This window comes from Neomonachus schauinslandi, chromosome 5 (genome assembly GCF_002201575.2).
Source record: "Neomonachus schauinslandi chromosome 5, ASM220157v2, whole genome shotgun sequence".
Taxonomy (NCBI): Eukaryota; Metazoa; Chordata; class Mammalia; order Carnivora; family Phocidae; genus Neomonachus; species Neomonachus schauinslandi.
Genome location: NC_058407.1, coordinates 110,139,878 through 110,157,554, shown reverse-complemented (window position 1 = coordinate 110,157,554; position 17,677 = coordinate 110,139,878). Strand labels below are relative to the sequence as shown.

General features: G+C 43.9%; 1 protein-coding gene and 1 non-coding gene across 2 annotated transcripts in view; one reads left to right on the top strand and one right to left on the bottom strand.

Moving 5' to 3' along the window:
- Positions 1-17,677, top strand: part of SVIL (supervillin) — a 92,096-nt gene that overhangs the window by 51,114 nt on the left and 23,305 nt on the right. The window contains exons 13-19 of the mRNA XM_044915513.1: positions 6,312-6,459; positions 10,123-10,212; positions 10,303-10,389; positions 12,065-12,242; positions 14,310-14,482; positions 16,075-16,230; positions 17,485-17,621. Of these exons, the coding sequence (XP_044771448.1) occupies positions 6,312-6,459; positions 10,123-10,212; positions 10,303-10,389; positions 12,065-12,242; positions 14,310-14,482; positions 16,075-16,230; positions 17,485-17,621 (969 nt within the window). The remainder of the gene's footprint in view (positions 1-6,311; positions 6,460-10,122; positions 10,213-10,302; positions 10,390-12,064; positions 12,243-14,309; positions 14,483-16,074; positions 16,231-17,484; positions 17,622-17,677) is intronic.
- LOC123324943 lies at positions 428-535 on the bottom strand. Its single transcript, XR_006540120.1, has one exon. It is a non-coding gene; the product is annotated as a U6 spliceosomal RNA (small nuclear RNA).

The window sequence follows — 17,677 nt, the reverse complement described above, 5'->3', positions numbered from 1 at the left end:
TGGTACATTTGTTAAACGTGTTGAACCTGCATTGACACATCATTAGTGCCCAATGTCCATAGTTTACATTTGGGTTCACTCTTGGTGCATAGTCTCTGGATTTTGACAAATGTATAATGACATGTATCCATCATTATAGTATCATATAGACTAGTTTCACTGCCCTAAAAACCCCCTGCACTCCATCTATTTATACCTCCCTCCCTCGAATCCTTGGCAGTTTCTTTATTGTCTCCATGGTTTTGTCTCTTCCAGAAGGTCATATAGTTGGGATCATGCAGCATGTAGCCTTTTCAGATGAGCTTCTTTCACTGTGTCATATGCATTTAAGAGGCCTCCCTGTCTTTTCATGGCTCGATAGCTTCTTTCTTTTTAGTGCTGAATAATATTCTCTCTCTGGTTATACCACAGTTTGTTTGTTTGTTTTAAAAATATGGAACACTTCATGAATCTGCATGTCATTCTTGTGCAAGGGGCCATGCTGATCTTCTCCGTATCATTCCAGTTTTAGTATACGTGCTGCCAAAGGAAGCACGTACCACAGTTGATTTATCCATTTGCTTACCGAAGGGCAACTTGGTTGCTTCCAATTTTTGGCAATTACAAATAAAGTTGCTATAAATATCCATCTGCAGGTTTTTGTGTAGACATTTTCAACTCATTTGGGTATCAAGCAGCACAGTTGCGGGATCATATGTTAAGACTCCTCTTAGTTTTGTAAGAAACTGCCAAACTGTCTTGCAAAGTGGCTGTACCAAAGTTTGCATTCCCACCAGCAAAAAATAAGAATGCCTGTTGCTGCATATCCTCACCAACATTTGGTGTTGTCAGTGTTCTGGACTTTGGCTATTCTAATGGGTGTATAGTGGTATCTCATTGTTGTCTGAATTTGCAGTTCTCTAATGACTTTTGAGGTGGAGCACCTGTTCATATGCTTGTTTGCCACACATATATCTTCTTTGTTGAGATGTCTGTTCAGATCTTTGCCCATTTTTCAGTTGGTTGGTTGTTTTCTTATTGATGAGTTTTAAGAGTTCTTGTATGTTTTGGATAACATTTCTCTATCAGGTGTGTCCTTTGCAAATATTTTCTCAGTCTGTGTCTTGTCTTCTCATTCTCTTGACAGTGCTTTCACAGAGCAAAGGCTTTTTTTATTTCAATGAATTTCAGTTTACCAGTTCTTTCTTTCATTAGTGTTGTACCTAAAAAGTCATCATTGAATTCACAGTAATCTAGATTTTTCTTCCATGCTATCTTCTATAAATTTTATAGTTTGACATTTTACATTTAGACTTATGATCCATCTTGAGTTAATTTTTGTGGAGGGTGTAAATTCTGTATCTAGATTTTCTTTTTCCCTCAGGAAGTGGATATCTAGTTGTTCCAGCACCATTTGTTGAAAAGACGTTTTAAGTTCACTGTACTGCCTTGGACCTTTCAAAGTTAGTTGAGTATATTTGTATGAGTGTATTTCTAGGGTCTCTATTCTGTTCTATTGATCTACTGATCTGTTTTTGTTTTTTTTTTTTGCTCAGTAATACCACACTGTCTTGATTATTATAGCTTTATAGTAAGTCTTGAAGTCGGGTAGTGTCAGTCCTCCAATTTCATTCTTCTCCTTTGTTATTGTGTTGGCTGTTCTGAGTCTTTCCCCCTCACCATATAAACTTTAGAATTAGTTCATCAGTATCCACGAAGTAATTTGCTGAGATTTTGATTGAAATTGCACCAGATCTGTAGATCAAGTTGGAAAGAACTGGCATCTTGACAATACTGTAGCTTCCAATCCATGAACATGGAATATCTCTCCATGCATTTTTAAGTTTAAAGAAAAATACCACGTACAGTAAGAGGTAGTTTGTGTTTCATCACTTCAGAATTAAAATAGCCTTAAAATTCTGTATTTTTATATCTTGACAACTTTCTCAGATAAACATTTTATATACCAGACTTTGTAGCACTACCTCATCAGTGTTCTTGGGGACTTCTTACCTCCCACAGACCTGGTATCTGTGTTCACTAATGCAGAGGCTCAGAAAAGAAAATAGAGCGTTACAACAGCATACATGTTCTGTCTAAATGGACCGTTTGTCCCTTTGTTGGGCTTTCACGTGCATTTCCTTCTTCCTCACACGCCTCACAACTGTACCAGAAGAAGATTTCCCTGTATCCCTCTCCCTTCATCTGAGTTGCTGGTAGATGGTGGCAAGACCATGGTTAGTTGGAGGTCTAAGCCTAGTTGGGATCTTTCTCCATGTTTTGTTCAAGCCACTGAAGGCTGTGTGTGCTGACAAGGGACTGAAATCACTGAAGGAGGGGGCGAAGCCACAATTCTTTAACAGTACACAGAATTCTAAAAAAAAAAAAAAAAAAGTAAGTAGTACTGATTTGTCACTTTATTTCTACTACTTAATCTGTGCTCTTATAATTTCTTTAGTTTAACTAGATGTGAATAAGATAAAAATTTAAAAACCAGATCACAGTATTTTCTATCCATGAAGCTCTCCAGTTGTGGAAGAATTTTACCCTTAAATCTGTACTAATCCTAGGAAAACATGTTAGATTTGCTCACTCTTCTTGTATCACCTCTCTGTGTCAGCAACATGTGGGAAGAGTTGCAGTATGCATTCTCGGTAGGTATACAGAAGCAAACCCATCAGTAATGATGCAGTGACATGAAAACATTCTTGCAGATTGATCCTTTGCCTAACTTCAAACTGTGTCCTACCAAGTCCCTGCCATCCCTAAGACCTGCCTTCCTTCCCAGCTGTCCAGCTGTTTTCACTTGTTTCACTGCCTCACTGCCTTCTACACACACACACACACACACACACATGCACACGCACACGCACACACACGCACACAGGTACACGCAGATGCTTATTCCTTCCCCTCACTGTTTCCATCTCTCTGTACCACATTCATGGGATCTGCATTTGAAAGAATGGAGGACAGATGGAGTAGGGCCTCTATTCATATTCTGTCCCAACTCTCTTACCATTCCAGTCAATCCTAAATATCATCAGCTAAACCTAGACAAGCCTGGAAAATGGCACAATACTTATTATAATATATACCACATCCTTCTCTAAACAAGGAAAGAAAAACTTAGAAGGGAAAAACAAAATAAGACAATAATGAAATGGAAAGCTAAAAAAAGTCAATGGACAAAGATGTGTGTCTTGTTCTCGCATTTTGAGTTCAAAAGTTTAATAGCAGCTTGTGAGAAATTGTATTAATCTTCTCAGGGGATAAATAAGCTGTATATTTCTTACCCCACTAGAGAGCCATCTGAAGTCAGATGACAAAGATTGGGCAAACTACTGGAAGCTTCTAACAGCTGTATCATTCCTGGGCTCGTAGCTTCCATGTTCCTGCAGGAGCTCCCGGGGAATCTGAGTGCTTTGGGAAATGGAGTTGTGGATTCGGGGATGCCATTTTTTTGAGTCATGAACCACACCCCGCCACCACACCCGGGACTTTGGAGATGTGTTACCAAGTTCGGCAGAACTAATGATGTCTGGATCTTTGGAGAAGAAAACTTTCTTGGCACTTCAGATATTTTTTCAAAATGTTTTAAGCCAAGTGCTACACTGATTTGATTAAAAATTCACTCCTGAAACCTCATTTTCAAAGAAAATGTATTATCTTTTTTTGAATTTTGATGAGGTCTTCCTGGCAAGTCAACCTCAGAGTTTATTTAATAAGAGTATTTGATTCAGAGAATTACTTGGAATTAGGGTCATCTCACCAGTCGTAAGTGGAAAAGTGAAGGAAAAGGATTTTTAACTTTGGGATAATATTTTATTTTGATAAAATTTAAAACTTACCAAAAAAGGGCCAATGATAGGGCTCTCTCATATACCCTTTACCAAAGCCACCAACTGTTAGCATTCGCTCGCCGCCCCCACCCCGTCTCCTCTCTTCCCTCCACCGCGTCCCCTGCCACTGCTGCTGACTTCCCCCTTCCCCTTCTGTCTTGTATACACATACATAATATACATGGTTGGGGCTACCCTAACAGAACGCCATAGACTGAGTGGCTTATAAACAACAGAAATTGATTTCTCACAGTTCCGGAGGCTGAAAGTTCAAGATCAGGGTGCCAGTATATTCTGTGTCTGGTGAGAGCCTGCTTGCTCTTTGTTGATGCTCCCTGCATCCTCACATGGTGACTGTCCTCACATGGTGGGACGAGCAGGGGAACCTTCTGGGGTGTCCTTTATAAGGGTGTTACTCCTCTTCAGGAGGGCTCCACCTTCCTGACCTAACACCTTCCAAAGGCCTCACCTCCTAAGACATCACACTGGGGATGAAGTTTCAACATACGTAATTTGGGGCACACAAACATTTGGTCAAGCTCACTTCCGTAACCACGATACAGCGATGAAGATGAGGCAATGTAACACTGATGCAGTGTTTAATCCATAGCCCATTTCCAGCTGTGTCTGTTCCCCTCCAGTCCCTTCTAGCCCCCACTGTCCCTTCAGGAAAAGAGTTTTTAACCTAATTTAAATTACCAAACATCTCAAAATCAATTCTGGCTGTGTTGCTCCGTAGAAGAATTCTGTAAAGGATTCATGAACTAGATGATGGAGAAGTCCATGTTCATGGCTTAACCCAAATGTGGCCCATGCAGATATGTTTTATGGCCGTCTCTCCGGGGAAGGAAAGAAAGAACCCTCTCCTGTATCACCTTCCATCATTCCAGTGCTTTAGGAAGATGAACTTTGCCAATCTCTACTTTCTTGCTGAATGAATCTAGAAGAGTTTTCTTCTGTTGGTCAGTTAAGGGAAGTCAGTTGGATGGACTTCCCCTCAGGGCTCTCCTGGTTTTCTGACTTTGGTCAGTGGAAGGTCTATGATTACGTGGACCTTTGTTGCTTCTTATCCAAGGAAAAACTCCTAACAAGGGAAGAAGAGCTGGGGAACCCGCCAGAAGAGGTTAAGGCAAGCCCCAGCAGGAACGGCCCACCTCAGGTCTGAGAAGGGGCTGAGGTTAAAGCCAAAGCACAGAGCCAGGAGGCCACACCAGCTTTAGGGCCCCTGTCATAGAAGCAACCTTGCGGTGGGCAGCGGAGCGAGCGAGGGAAGTTCCTTCTGCTCTGGGGAGGAGGCTTTTCCTCTCTTCCTTCTTCAGCGCTCGCTCCCATAGCACCTGGCCCTGCCTCTCTTCCTGTCCCATGCTCCCTGCCACTTGATAAATTTTAAATTTTATCAAAATAAAAAATTATCAAAAAATTAAAAAGCCCCTTTCTTTCATTTCCCCCTCATGATTGGTGCCTAATTTGACCCTAATTCCAAGGAACTCTGCGAGGGGTTGGTAATGAGAGGAGGGACAGCATGGAGGAGGAGGGAAAGCAAACTCTGTCCTACCAGCGTTGAGGGCCTCCCACCCTGGTGTCGCCCGCCACGTCATCCACACTCTGTCCCTGGCACGCCCCTTCCCCTCTGCTGCACTCCATCCTCCACCTCTTCCTGCACCTCCTCCTCTCACCTCAGCCCAGTCCTGTCCTCGCTCCTCCCCTCTCCTCCCCTCACTCAGTCCCCAAAGCCTCTTCCTCCCAGGCCAAATGAGTTCACCAAGGCCTTGGAAACTGAAGAGGCAGGTATCTCCAGAACCCCTTTAGAAGCTTCTGAAAGCAGTTTTTAGGTAGAGATGTTAGTCTGTATGTAGGTTACGTCCATAGCACGATTCATCCTCAGTGTCAGACACACTGTGACCCAGACGCCCCTTTCGGGGGCTGACCTGCTTCCCTAACTGCCCACGTAACAGAGTTGTCTGGGAGAAAGCATGCTGATTTCCAGAAAACCTTCTTGTAGCACACTTTATTCCTATACTCAGCTTTCTCTCTTTTATACTTGACCGTGGTCCTCGTGAATGGACGTGGGTAAGATTTTCTGGATTGACCATGTCTTTTGTGAGAATAGATGGATAAAATTTCCTAATCAGCTGAGTTTAGCTAGCTCAGTAAAACTGAGCAACTTTTAAATTGATGGCATGAAGAGAGTCTCTATTTTTGTTTATTTGTACAAGGTATCATTTTGGTGTTCCAGTATTCCAAACGAATGAGTGAAAAAAAAAACCAAAGTTTTAACCTAAAGTTTCAGTGTTGTTGATGGTGATCTCTCACCCAAGCTGGAAGTTAGGATGCCAAACCTATCTCAGCTAGAACGGTTACGGACATTTTTGGACAGTGTAGCACTCCTGTTTGTTTGCCTGCTCTTTGGCTCCCAGAATGCTGCATGCTGAAATTCACAGCTCTGTCCTTTCCCTGTCCCATTTTCTCCTTGGCACACTTCGTAAACAGCGGGTCACAGAAAGTCGAGAGAGCCAGATGACTATTGAAGAGAGGAAGCACCTCATCACTGTAAGAGAAGAAGCCTGGAAGACAAAAGGCAAAGGAGCGGCCAACGACTCCACCCAGTTTACAGTGGCTGGCAGAATGGTGAAGAAAGGTCAGAATGTGTGTGTGTGCATGCATGGGCTCGTGGGAACAGGTGTGCGTGCGGGGGGGCGGGGGGGCACACGCTCTGTTGCCCATGGAGGGGAGGGTGGCACATGATAACTCAATTTAAAAAATCAAGCCATGGTCTTTTTTAGTTTTTACTCTTATTGAAGTTGTGTAAACGTTCTCTGGCTAGATTTTGTGAGCTATTCCTACTGAAAACCTTTTCTTCCTATTAGCATCATCTTTATGTAGGAAGTATAATTCAGTTAGTCACATTTCAAAATTTAGCCATTTGAAAGTTGAGCGCAGGTTTCAAAAAGCAATTGCAAATCATCTAACAAATCTTAGTCCTTTCCCATAATTGCTTTTAAATTATTTTCATTTTCTTGCCATCTGGCAATCAGTTAACCCAAATAAGCCTTTGTCAATGAAGAACGAGTTTATGTCTTCTCTTTTTTAGAGTAATTTCTAGGTCCCTTTCCATTAAACCAGAGTTCACCGGCTTGCAAAGCCCTAGTTTCTGATCTGTTTTAATAGGTGTTTAAAAGATGTATGCCATTCTGAGGAAGTGGGATTCCCTGCAGACGGTCACTTCTTTGCCGCTGAGCTCTTAGAATTGATTTGAAGCCAGTATTGGAAGATTTATGAAATTGACCGATGCCTCACATGGTCAGTGAAGTCACTTTATGCCTCACGTGGTCAGTAAATCTGTGAGGCTCCCTATCTGGTGGGAAATGGTTAAAATCTGGGGTCCCTTCATCACCTATCTGCAAATACCTTCATTTTCTAAGGTATTGTTTAAAAACAAATTTCCTGACTTGGTGATAAAAGCGCTCACACGCACTTAGAGCTAACGTACGTTGTCATCAGCTTTCTCAGTTCATGCTTCTCTTTTCTGGAAACCTTTCAGAATCCTCACTTATAAATAGTGCCTAACTCACTGTAGGTGCATAATAAATATTTGCAGAAGGAAGGGCAGGGAAACCCTGAATTGTGATTAACTCAAATCTTGGTGGAAGAAAACAGAAGACAGTTTGCTCCTACCGAACAAGGTAGTCATTGCGTATTTTCTTCATCAGATCACAGACCTGTATACTCATGTTAAACGACTTTGGCCTGAGCCCCATCCCTGTGTTAACAAAAGCAGACCCTGAGGCCCATGCTGGTTAAGAACTCAAGCTGGGAACTTGAACCAGAGTTCCGATCTTCCAACTTTTAGCCTGGACTTCCATCCCGATAACTTTTTACTTTGGTTTCTTTCTTCCTCTTCCATCTTAAAAATTACCATTTATTTGTAAGCAGGCCCTTATTACCAAATACACTGCCCTTGTGCATAGTGATGTCAGAGGAAGTGGATTTGCTCTCATGCCAGTTTGGAGAACAAGGTTAGAGAAGTTCTTATCCCTTAGCGTAGGAGTTTGCTTTCACATTTCTTGAACAAATCCAGGATCTTTATTTAACAGGTGCTATATGGCTTGCTCAGGAAATAATTTTCTTGTACTTTTAATCTAATGAAAAAACTGTATCCTGTTTTTCTAATATTTTTTACCACTTGCTGAGTTACATGTTTCACTGGAATCATCAGCTCTTTCTGATTTGCAGTCATTTGGCATCCAGTGTGCTACACTCACACACTGCAGAATAAAATAGCCCCTTTGCCACAGCCACAGAGACTTCTCAGCTCAGCGGGTTGCTACATATCAGTGAGTTGCTGAGAGGTGTGCTGTACCCTGATTTTCATTCCCTCACTCCAGAAGACTCTATTCTCCCCTCGCTTCGTTAAGACGTTTTGATGTTCCTAGACTGTACCTAACAATTGGTACTCTAGTTCCTGTGGTATTCTATGATTCTCTGAAAGGAAAGTGCTCAAAATACGCCTTTGAATAAGAGAGCTATGAAAATGTCTCTGAAGAGACATAACCAGGTGACTGGTTATTGCAGGTAGAATCACTGAGAAGAGGTATGGCGAGTGCTTTGTTTAACAGTGTCCTGTCATTTAAATTTATATGCCCTCCCGCATTAGGGAGAAACCCTTGCCTATAGTTGGGAAAGGGATGTCCCACCTGCGGGAGCTCTTGCGTGTGTTGCTGCCTGGAGGGGCAGCAGGGGGCGCCCCAACGGTCCAGAGGGCCAGTTCCCTGAGCTCTACCTCCTTTTAGTAGGTGATGATTTATGGTACCTGTACTGCCTGTGATACCAAATTTTACTTTATTATCTTCCAAGAAAGTTTGCTTTCTCACCGATAGAAACCTTTTGTGGGTTTGGTAACTGAAATAAATGTTTTAATTTTTATAGACATCATCAGGCAAATATATGTACCTATTAAGAAATACTTCCAGAATATCACCTAAAACTGAAGTTTTAAACCACATTTCAATATTTTTCTTTAAAAGTTTTATGCTATTATACATCCCTCTCCAGCTAACGGAAGGAGCAGAGCGATTCATTCATTTATTTTTCCTAGTGAGCGATAGTGAGTTACATGTTCTGCAAATGCTGTTCTTTGAGGGATATGCTTAAAGTGGCAATGTCATCTAATGATTTCACATCTATTACAAATGAATACAAAGAACATTAACATCTCATCTTGTTCTTTGTAAATGCACTAAACACTTTTCTTTGCAATCCCTTCTACGTAGGTGAGGGGAAAAGTACTCATCTTTGTCTTTATTAAGGTTTCTTGTTCCAACCAGATACCCTCTCTATGCTGGAATGCCTTTCTTTCATGTGTCCCTAACCTTTATATTTTTAAAAGATCCCCACCCCCCCCCGCTTCTTGTTAAATGTATGTGAAAGCATATTGCTAGTTCCCAGCCACACCTGAGACGGATACAACCCTTCAGCAATCATAGATCAATTTAACTATATCCTCTTTTTTGTCTTTCTTCTAAAAGGTTAGTACTCCTTAGGCTGTTATTCAATAAAATCACACTCTGCTTGGGGCACCTGGGTGGTTCAGTCGTTAAGCATCTGCCTTTGGCTCTGGTCATGATCCCAGGGTCCTGGGATAGAGCCCAGCATCGGGCTCCCTGCTCAGCGGGAAACCTGCTACTCCCTTTTCCACTCCCCCTGCTTCTGTTCCCTCTCTCGCTGTCTCTCTCTGTCAAATAAATAAATAAAATCTTAAAAAAAAATCACACTCTGCTTGATGTCCCCAAAGGCCAAACTGCCCCTACCTTGTCTCAGCCTGCAGGAGGACCCCAATGCCAGGGGCCACTTGGCAGCTGGTGTGACACGGCCCATTCTCCACTTCCTCTGTGGGACGTGGTGCAAAATACTTTTCTCTTGACCTACCTCCACCACCCTAAAGGGCCTTCAGGACTCACAACTCCATGTGTTCAAGTATATTCTGATGCCTTACACACTCTTCTATTCCATTTACGTGTTATGGGCACGTTTCCTCACCTGTCTTCATTGTTCATTTTGGAGTGGCAGCTTCACTGCCATTTCAGCTACTGTAGTCCTTAGAAACTACAAAACTGTGTCTACATCTGCAGTTGTCCTACCTAGCCACAATACCTGCCGGATGTACGTCATGTGCACATGCATGCATGTGTGTAAAGTCTATACGTTGTAAGGTCTACGTTGGGACTGATGGAGATCCAGCAGGGTCCTGGGAATTTCCAGAAATGATCCTGAGATGCTAACTAGCTTCTTTGATGTTCTGCAGGTTTGGCATCACCCACAGCCATAACTCCAGTAGCGTCTCCTATTTGCAGTAAAACAAGGGGCACCACACCAGTTTCTAAACCCTTGGAAGGTAAGTCACCGAGGCACCCGATATGCCCGTGGGTCTAAGACCAGAAGAGTCCCCGTGACACTCTCTCATGGATGGTTCCCGCTTGCCTAGATATTGAAGCCAGACCAGACATGCAGCTGGAATCGGACCTGAAGCTGGACAGGCTGGAAACCTTCCTAAGAAGGCTGAATAACAAAGGTACATACCAGAAGCCAGAGGGAGGCTTCGGGCCTTGTGCTTGTAGCTCACTGGGATTCATATTTCAATGAGGAGCTAAAGAAACCTAAAAAGAAAACCCTGCTTCTCTCTCAAAAGTCTCTAAATCACAATTCTGATTGCTTTTTCTCCACTAAATTGTCTTCTTTCTCTTTGATTTCACCGATTTATAGTGAAAGCATTACCTTTGTTACCATTTTTAAAAGGAAGTCAGGAATGATTGGATTACCCAGGTCTGATTCACTTCATACTGTACTAGACTGGGGACCTCCAGTAAGGTTGGTTCTTGAGTCTCAGTCCCTGGGATGTCACCCAATCAGGACTGAGAACACAGTAATTTTGCTTTTATACTTGAAAGCAGGTATTACACAAAATCGATGTGATCTCGCACCCGATTAAATTTAAAATTGTATATGTCAGTTTCTTTTTCTTTTAAGATTTTTTTTATTTATTTATTTGAGATAGAGAGTGAGAGAGAGAGCATGAGCCAGGGGGCAGAGGGAGAGGGAGAAGCAGGGTCCCCACTGAGCAGGGAGCCCGACGCAGGCCTCAATCCCAGGACCCCGAGATCAAGACCTGAGCCACCCAGGCACCCCTATCTGTCAGTTTCTAATAAGGTAGCAGATGATGTATTGCAAGTGATTTCTGAATAAATGTTGAAATAAATATTTCAGTACAAAAGTCCATGAAGTATACAAAGTAAAGGAATAATATGCAGAACTAGCGTCATCTCTTAATAAAAATGTCCAGTACTTGAGGGGTGCCTGGGTGGCTCAGACTCTTGATTTTGGCTCAGGTCATGATCTTATGGTCATGAGATTGAGCCCTGACATCAGGCTTCGTGCTCAGTGCTGAGTCTGCTTGAGGATTCTCTCCCTCTCTCTCTGCCCTTACCCCCTACTTGCATGCGTGCTCTCTCTCTCTCAAAATAAATAAATAAATCTTTAAAAAAAAATGTCCAGTACTTGAAACCAATCGAATACTAAGCACTGGGAGTCGCTACTGTTGACAGTGACCTCCTAATAGGTTGAGGATAATGTAGACGACCGCTTTATACCAGGAACATGAAAGTGTAATATAATAACGAAACTGGCAAGGCAAGGAATTCAAACAACTCAAAGCTCATTGCATATATGGAACGGTGATCTAGCTCAGCGGGTCAGGAAACTAATCCAGCTCTCTACCTGTTTTCGTTAATGAAGTTTGTTTGGAACGAGGTCATGCTCACTTGTTAATGTGTTGTGAAGAGTCACTTCTGCACAGTAGCAGGGGTGAGTACTTGCCACACAGGCCATATAGCCTCCCAAGCACAGCCTATGGTGTTTACTATGTGACCCTTTCTAGAAAAAGTTTTTACCAATTTCTGATCTAGAATGAGGCTGAGGCCATTTCTGCCTCCAGTAGTTCAGAAATGCTCGGTGGACTTTCATGGCCTCCTTCTTTCCTACCACCTGCGTGGTGCAAGCTTTTTGAAGATGGGCAGTCCTTCCGGGAGAAGTCAAGGAAGGCCCAGGAAGCATCCATGGGACCCTGGGCCTCATTGTCATGTTCTCTCCACTTCTGGAATGTAGGGGGAAATAAATTTGAAGATATTGTGTAGTTGGGGTCGTGTTTGGACACAAATCCGATGTGATGTATTCTCTTCATCTGCTGGTAGTTGGTGGGATGCAGGAGACTGTACTCACGGTCACTGGTAAATCTGTGAAAGAGGTGATGAAGCTGGACGATGACGAGACCTTTGCCAGATTTTACCGCAGCATGGATGACACTGTGCCTCGAAGCCCCGTGGAGCTGGACGAGGATTTCGATGTCATTTTCGATCCTTATGCCCCTAAGTGAGTTATTTCAGTTTCCATCTTTCACCACTGAGAATGGCTGGTTCTTTCATCAGCCTTCACACGGTACCTCTACGAGGATCTTCTCTCGCTGTCACCGCCTTCTGCCATAGACCTTCCTTACAGACACATGATTATTCTCTAGAGCCAGACACGTGAGGTAGATAAAACACGTGCGCTCCAGAACAGATGTGCGCTGGGGCAGAAGGTCGGTGAACACAGCATGTGCCACAGATGTTTGCCCTGGTCCATAAAAGTAATGTCACTGGATTGTTCACATAACTGAATATTGTTTTGCAGATTTTTAGATGAACATAAATTTAGTGAGCCGTCTCTATACTGTCTTTCATTTGACATGTTGAACTCTTACTCGTAACTTTGAAAAATATTTGGATCACATGGGCTCAAACTCCTACAACGAACTAGAAAATCAATAAAGCATGTTACTTAACTTACAACAATTCATGAAATGAATAGATCTGAGAGCCTTCTCAGTGATGACCAAGGGTCGCTCTTCACCCAGGGTCATGACTAAACCACCTCAGGAAAGCAATTATGGTTTTAGGATTCCTTCAGTTGCAGGTGCCAGAAAGAAATCCAAGTCAAACGGACTTCGGCAAAAGAGAGGTGTGGAGCGATTTATAGGTTCACTCACTGAAAAGTGAAGGTGTGAACTAGGTTCCAGGGGCTCCTCAGAATGAGTTCTCTTCTCTTGCTGCTTTTCCTTTGGGCTGCTTTGCTGCAGCCAAGCTGTAACCATGTGGCGGACAATGGCCACCCCAGCTGTGGATGTTTCGGCTTCCTACTCTGCCATTCCAGCACAGACAGCTTCTCTTCTCACAGTTCCCTCTAGCCCAAGTTCCAGGCTTGATTTTCTAGGGCCCGAGCCCAGCCCTAAAGCAATCACTGTAGCCAAGGGGATAGAAGGTGCTGATTGGCCAGAGCTGGTCTCTGGATGCCCCAGAGCCAGTGTCAAGGTTTTCCTACCAGAAGCCAGGGAGAGTATACACTGGGCAGGCTACGCCCACAGCCATGGACCACATTTGTCTCTTCCAGAAGACTGTGGGGTCATCATACATTTTCCTGTAAGCTGCTCCAAATACATTTTTTGCATATTTCTCATTTTTTTCAGTTTTTCTCAATTTTCTATCTTAAAAAATGAACAGTTTGCCATTTCCCGCCTTTAAATGAAATTTTGTGTATTTGCATACACAGGCATTTAACCATTTCTCATCTTCTCCCAACCCAAATGTCATTGCTTAAATCGTTATATCTATAGAGCTATATCTATGTTTATAAACACACTCTCACACGGAGGACCATATTATATATAATAGCACAGAGGCCATGCAGTTGGAAATTGAGAGCAGGAGTGGAATCTGTCAGGAAACCATGTGACTGGATCGCCTACCTCCCCATGTCTGGTCTGCCCCCAGAGAGTTGTGTCAGTGTATGAAGTTATAGCTGGCTTCTTGGACCTATTTTATTTCAATATATTCTTCAAAGCAGTGGTTACTTTTCAGAAAGGTGCAAAGGGTTGAGAGGAGGCTAGTTGTGGGGGAGTTCCTAAGGAAACTGAAAACCAGTTGTGTAAAAAGAACCTTTAGTCTGGAGGAAAGAGAAATCGAGAAGCAATGACTGGCTGTAAATTCTTGAAGGGCTCCCCAGGGACAGAAGAAGTAGACGTGTGTAATATTCCAACAGGAGAAGTAGGAGGAGTTCATGGGTGTGATAAGGGTGAGGAAGAACTTCCTACCCTGCAGAGCTATCCAGTAGTAGAATGAGCTGTCCCATGTAGCACCAGATGCCCCTCCAAGCAGAAACCACAGGGTGTGGTGTGGGCGGTGGGGAGCCTCTGGGATCTTAGACTAAATGGGCCTGAATCCCCCATCTCCAAGATTCTTTGTCTCCATGTCAGGGAGTGGCAGGCAGGAGAAGGAACTGTAAGACTTACAACGAAATCAAGAAATAAAATGGTAGAGACTGTTATTTCAGGTCAGAGACCCCCAAATAAAGCAGGCGTGGAGGCTATGCAGACCAAGGCTACAACTCCACTTTGCTCCCCAGGTTGACCTCCTCTGTGGCCGAGCACAAGCGCGCAGTGAGGCCCAAGCGTCGGGTTCAGGCTTCCAAAAATCCCTTGAAAATGCTGGCAGCCAGAGAAGATCTCCTTCAAGAATACACGGAGCAGAGATTAAACGTTGCCTTCATGGAGTCGAAGCGGATGAAAGTAGAAAAGAGTGAGTATATGGAAACCACCACCACCCCGCCTCTGTGTTGGGGTCTGGTGATTAGGTGATTTTAATCATCTTTTCTGTCTTGCTAAGGCCAATCATGTGTTCAAAAGACACTCATCAAATAAAAATGAGTAAGTTTGCACACACACATGCACACCCGCCTGGAATGGAAAGGATTTTCACAGAAATTCTTAGAGCGTGGAGCGTCTGTTCACTTTGTTAATTTAAATTACCCTGTTTTGCTGAGTTTTCTTTCAAGAGATTGGAGGAGAAGGACGCTTCTCAGCTTTGTAGTTCAACCCATTTTCAGCTCTGTAGAGCCCAAACACAGTAATTCCCCACTTAATCTTGTTCAAGAGCAAATCATGTGATCTCTCATGAGAAAATGTCCCAAATTACTGCTTTTCCTAACCCTAGATTTTCATATTATTAGTTAATGCATAAACCAATGCTTTCCAAATTGCATTTAACAGGAGCCTCAGGAGCCTCGGAACTGGGGATGTGGACTGGGTAGCGTTGGGGCCTTGGGGTAGAGGTGGTGAATAGGAGTGAGGAGGTGGCTCTGTGCTCTGTGTCCCATTTCAGGCTAAGCTGCTCTGCTCTCCTCAACCTGATAAGGTGGGGTTCCCTTGTTCTGAAACAGTGGTTTTCTTGATGGAGGTAATTAGGGCATACACCATTTGCCAGCTTGAATAGTCTTGCTATAATTTGTATTTTCCTTTAGCACTCAGAAACCTACTTCTAAAAGTTTTTCTTAGAAACATAGCATTTACATGAAGTAGTTGAGTCTTTTCATTATAACTGATTGACTAAGAAAATATATTTCAAAACTTCTGTGCCATATGAATTGTCAAGTAGTGTAAGACCCTAATCCCAGCAAAATAATTTTCTGAATTTCTCTCTAGCACAGACATTTTTTAAAAACAATCAGTTGAAGAAATAAAGGCTTATTGGCACAAATTTTAGGTATTTTTCCTCTGCCTCCGCTTTTGGGGGCCTGGGGATGGCTTTGTGATGATTGACATGTACACATTTGTTGGTGTACATGGAAAACCCAGCATCTTGTTACAACAGTCTTAATTCTGAGAGTGGAAGACCTCAAGATTATCTAGTTGATCACTTTGCCTCCAGGAAAAAGATTAGGACTAACCACATCCCTACAAGAGTGTCTGCTTTTCTACGTATAAAGACTTTTATTGAAAGACCTCTCATAGTCTTCCTTGTGAGTGCGTTTGCATTAACAGCTAAACATTGTTAGGAATCATATCAGCTTTCAGTGGAATTGCAACACGTGTGTCCAGCTCTTGATTTTTATACCAAAATAGCTGGTCCACACTGTCCCTCGATTCTTGTCCTCCTGCAGGGTGAGGTGTGACATGTGTCCACAAGCAGCTGATACTTTCAGTACAGAGTTAAATCCTGAGTACAGTGGCTCAGCATTGGGCTGCATCGTCAACCAAACCTGAGCATGTTCTCCCCCTCGGGACTGACTTTCTGAGAAAAAGCTAGTCGCTGATGAATCTCTGATTGTAAACATTGTCATTTCACCTGCCCATCTTGCCCCCCACCATTGTTTCTTTATTCAACCCTCCCAGTGTCCTCCAACTCCAACTTCTCAGAAGTCACTCTGGCAGGTTTAGCCAGTAAAGAAAACTTCAGCAACATCAGCCTGCGGAGCGTCAACCTGACCGAACAGAATTCCAACAATAGCGCGGTGCCCTACAAGAAGCTGATGCTGTTGCAGATTAAAGGTACTTAGGAGCCGCGGAGAGGAATCACATGTGGATCAGGGGTTTGAGTCTGGTAACACCAGGAGGTCTGACTATAAGGGGGAGGGAACCTACTGTAGGCTGGGCGCTGCACCACCTCCTGTCACGTAAGCTTCACAAATCCCATGAGGTGGGAGATGTGACGCCCAGCGAGGCTTGGAGAGCTTAGTGACGTGCCTAAGGTCACAGCGGCTGTTGAGTGGCAGAGCTGCATTTTCATCCAGGTCTTCCCCATTCCAGAAGCTCAGCTTCTGCTGCCACCTCCCCTTGCCCCCTGAGCCCCGCCACCACACTGTCATGCAGTTCCAGATGCCCCCGAAGTCTTCGTGGGGGCTTCTCCACTCGCTCCTCGCTGAGGTGAGCAAGGTCAGTGTGGGCCAGAGGCAGAGATGCAAGTTCTTGGAGAAGGAATCCAGGGAAAGCAGAGGCAAGTGAAGCCGACCTAGATTTCCACTCTAGCACCCCCTCTGTCAATAGCAAGGGAGACGACCAAAGAGGCCGTGAGCTATGAGGAAAGGCTTAGCTGCCTCTAGAGTACTCAGCAAGAGGAGGCTGCATGGAATATCCTTCACGGAGGGTGTCCCGTGTGTTTCTGCATGACCACTGGCCTTTTTAGTGCATTCGGACTAGTGACGAGCATAGACACCCAACATCTATTCCCGAGTTCTGACCCCGAGATGACACTATCAGTGTGACTGTGGAAAGGCCTAAATCAACAGTCATTTAGGAGAAGGTGTGGAAAGCAGCACAAAGCAGTGCTTCCCTCCAAGCTGACTCCAAGACTGCCCTGGGTTTAGCGTGCAAACCCCCAGGAAGAAGATGCTGTGGGAAGGCATGCCCTCACCTGTGGTGTGGCTAGCAGGGGCTATGGAATGCAGGAGGTGGGCTGAGCGCAGAGAAAGGGACCAGGAGAGGAGTTGAAAGGGGGAAAGGAGCACGTCTGCTAACTTACCTGGAGGAGGGAACCGAATTAATCCACACATGTGCTGTAAAAGGACTCCAGTGGTGGTCCTAAGATGCATGGTGACATTTAGGAAAGCACTAACAAGGGAGACTAATCTAGAAGGCTGTCACCAGAAACCCCCTTCTACCACTCTGCATCATGGAGCCGGTATCGGCAGACGAGAATCTTTAGAATTGCAGGAGTCTGGAGCAGGGCTGCTTCCTGGTCCTTCCTGTGGCTTGGAGAGTTCCCCTCTCTGGGAAGGTGGTGATGCTTTGCCTCCTGCCTTACAGGAAGAAGACATGTGCAGACCAGACTGGTTGAACCTCGAGCTTCGTCACTCAACAGTGGGGACTGCTTCCTCCTGCTCTCTCCCCATTACTGCTTCGTGTGGGTAGGAGAGTTTGCAAATGTCATAGAAAAGGCGAAGGTTGGTATCTGAAAAATAAAAATTGTTCAGTGAAGCATCTCCTTTACACAGCAATA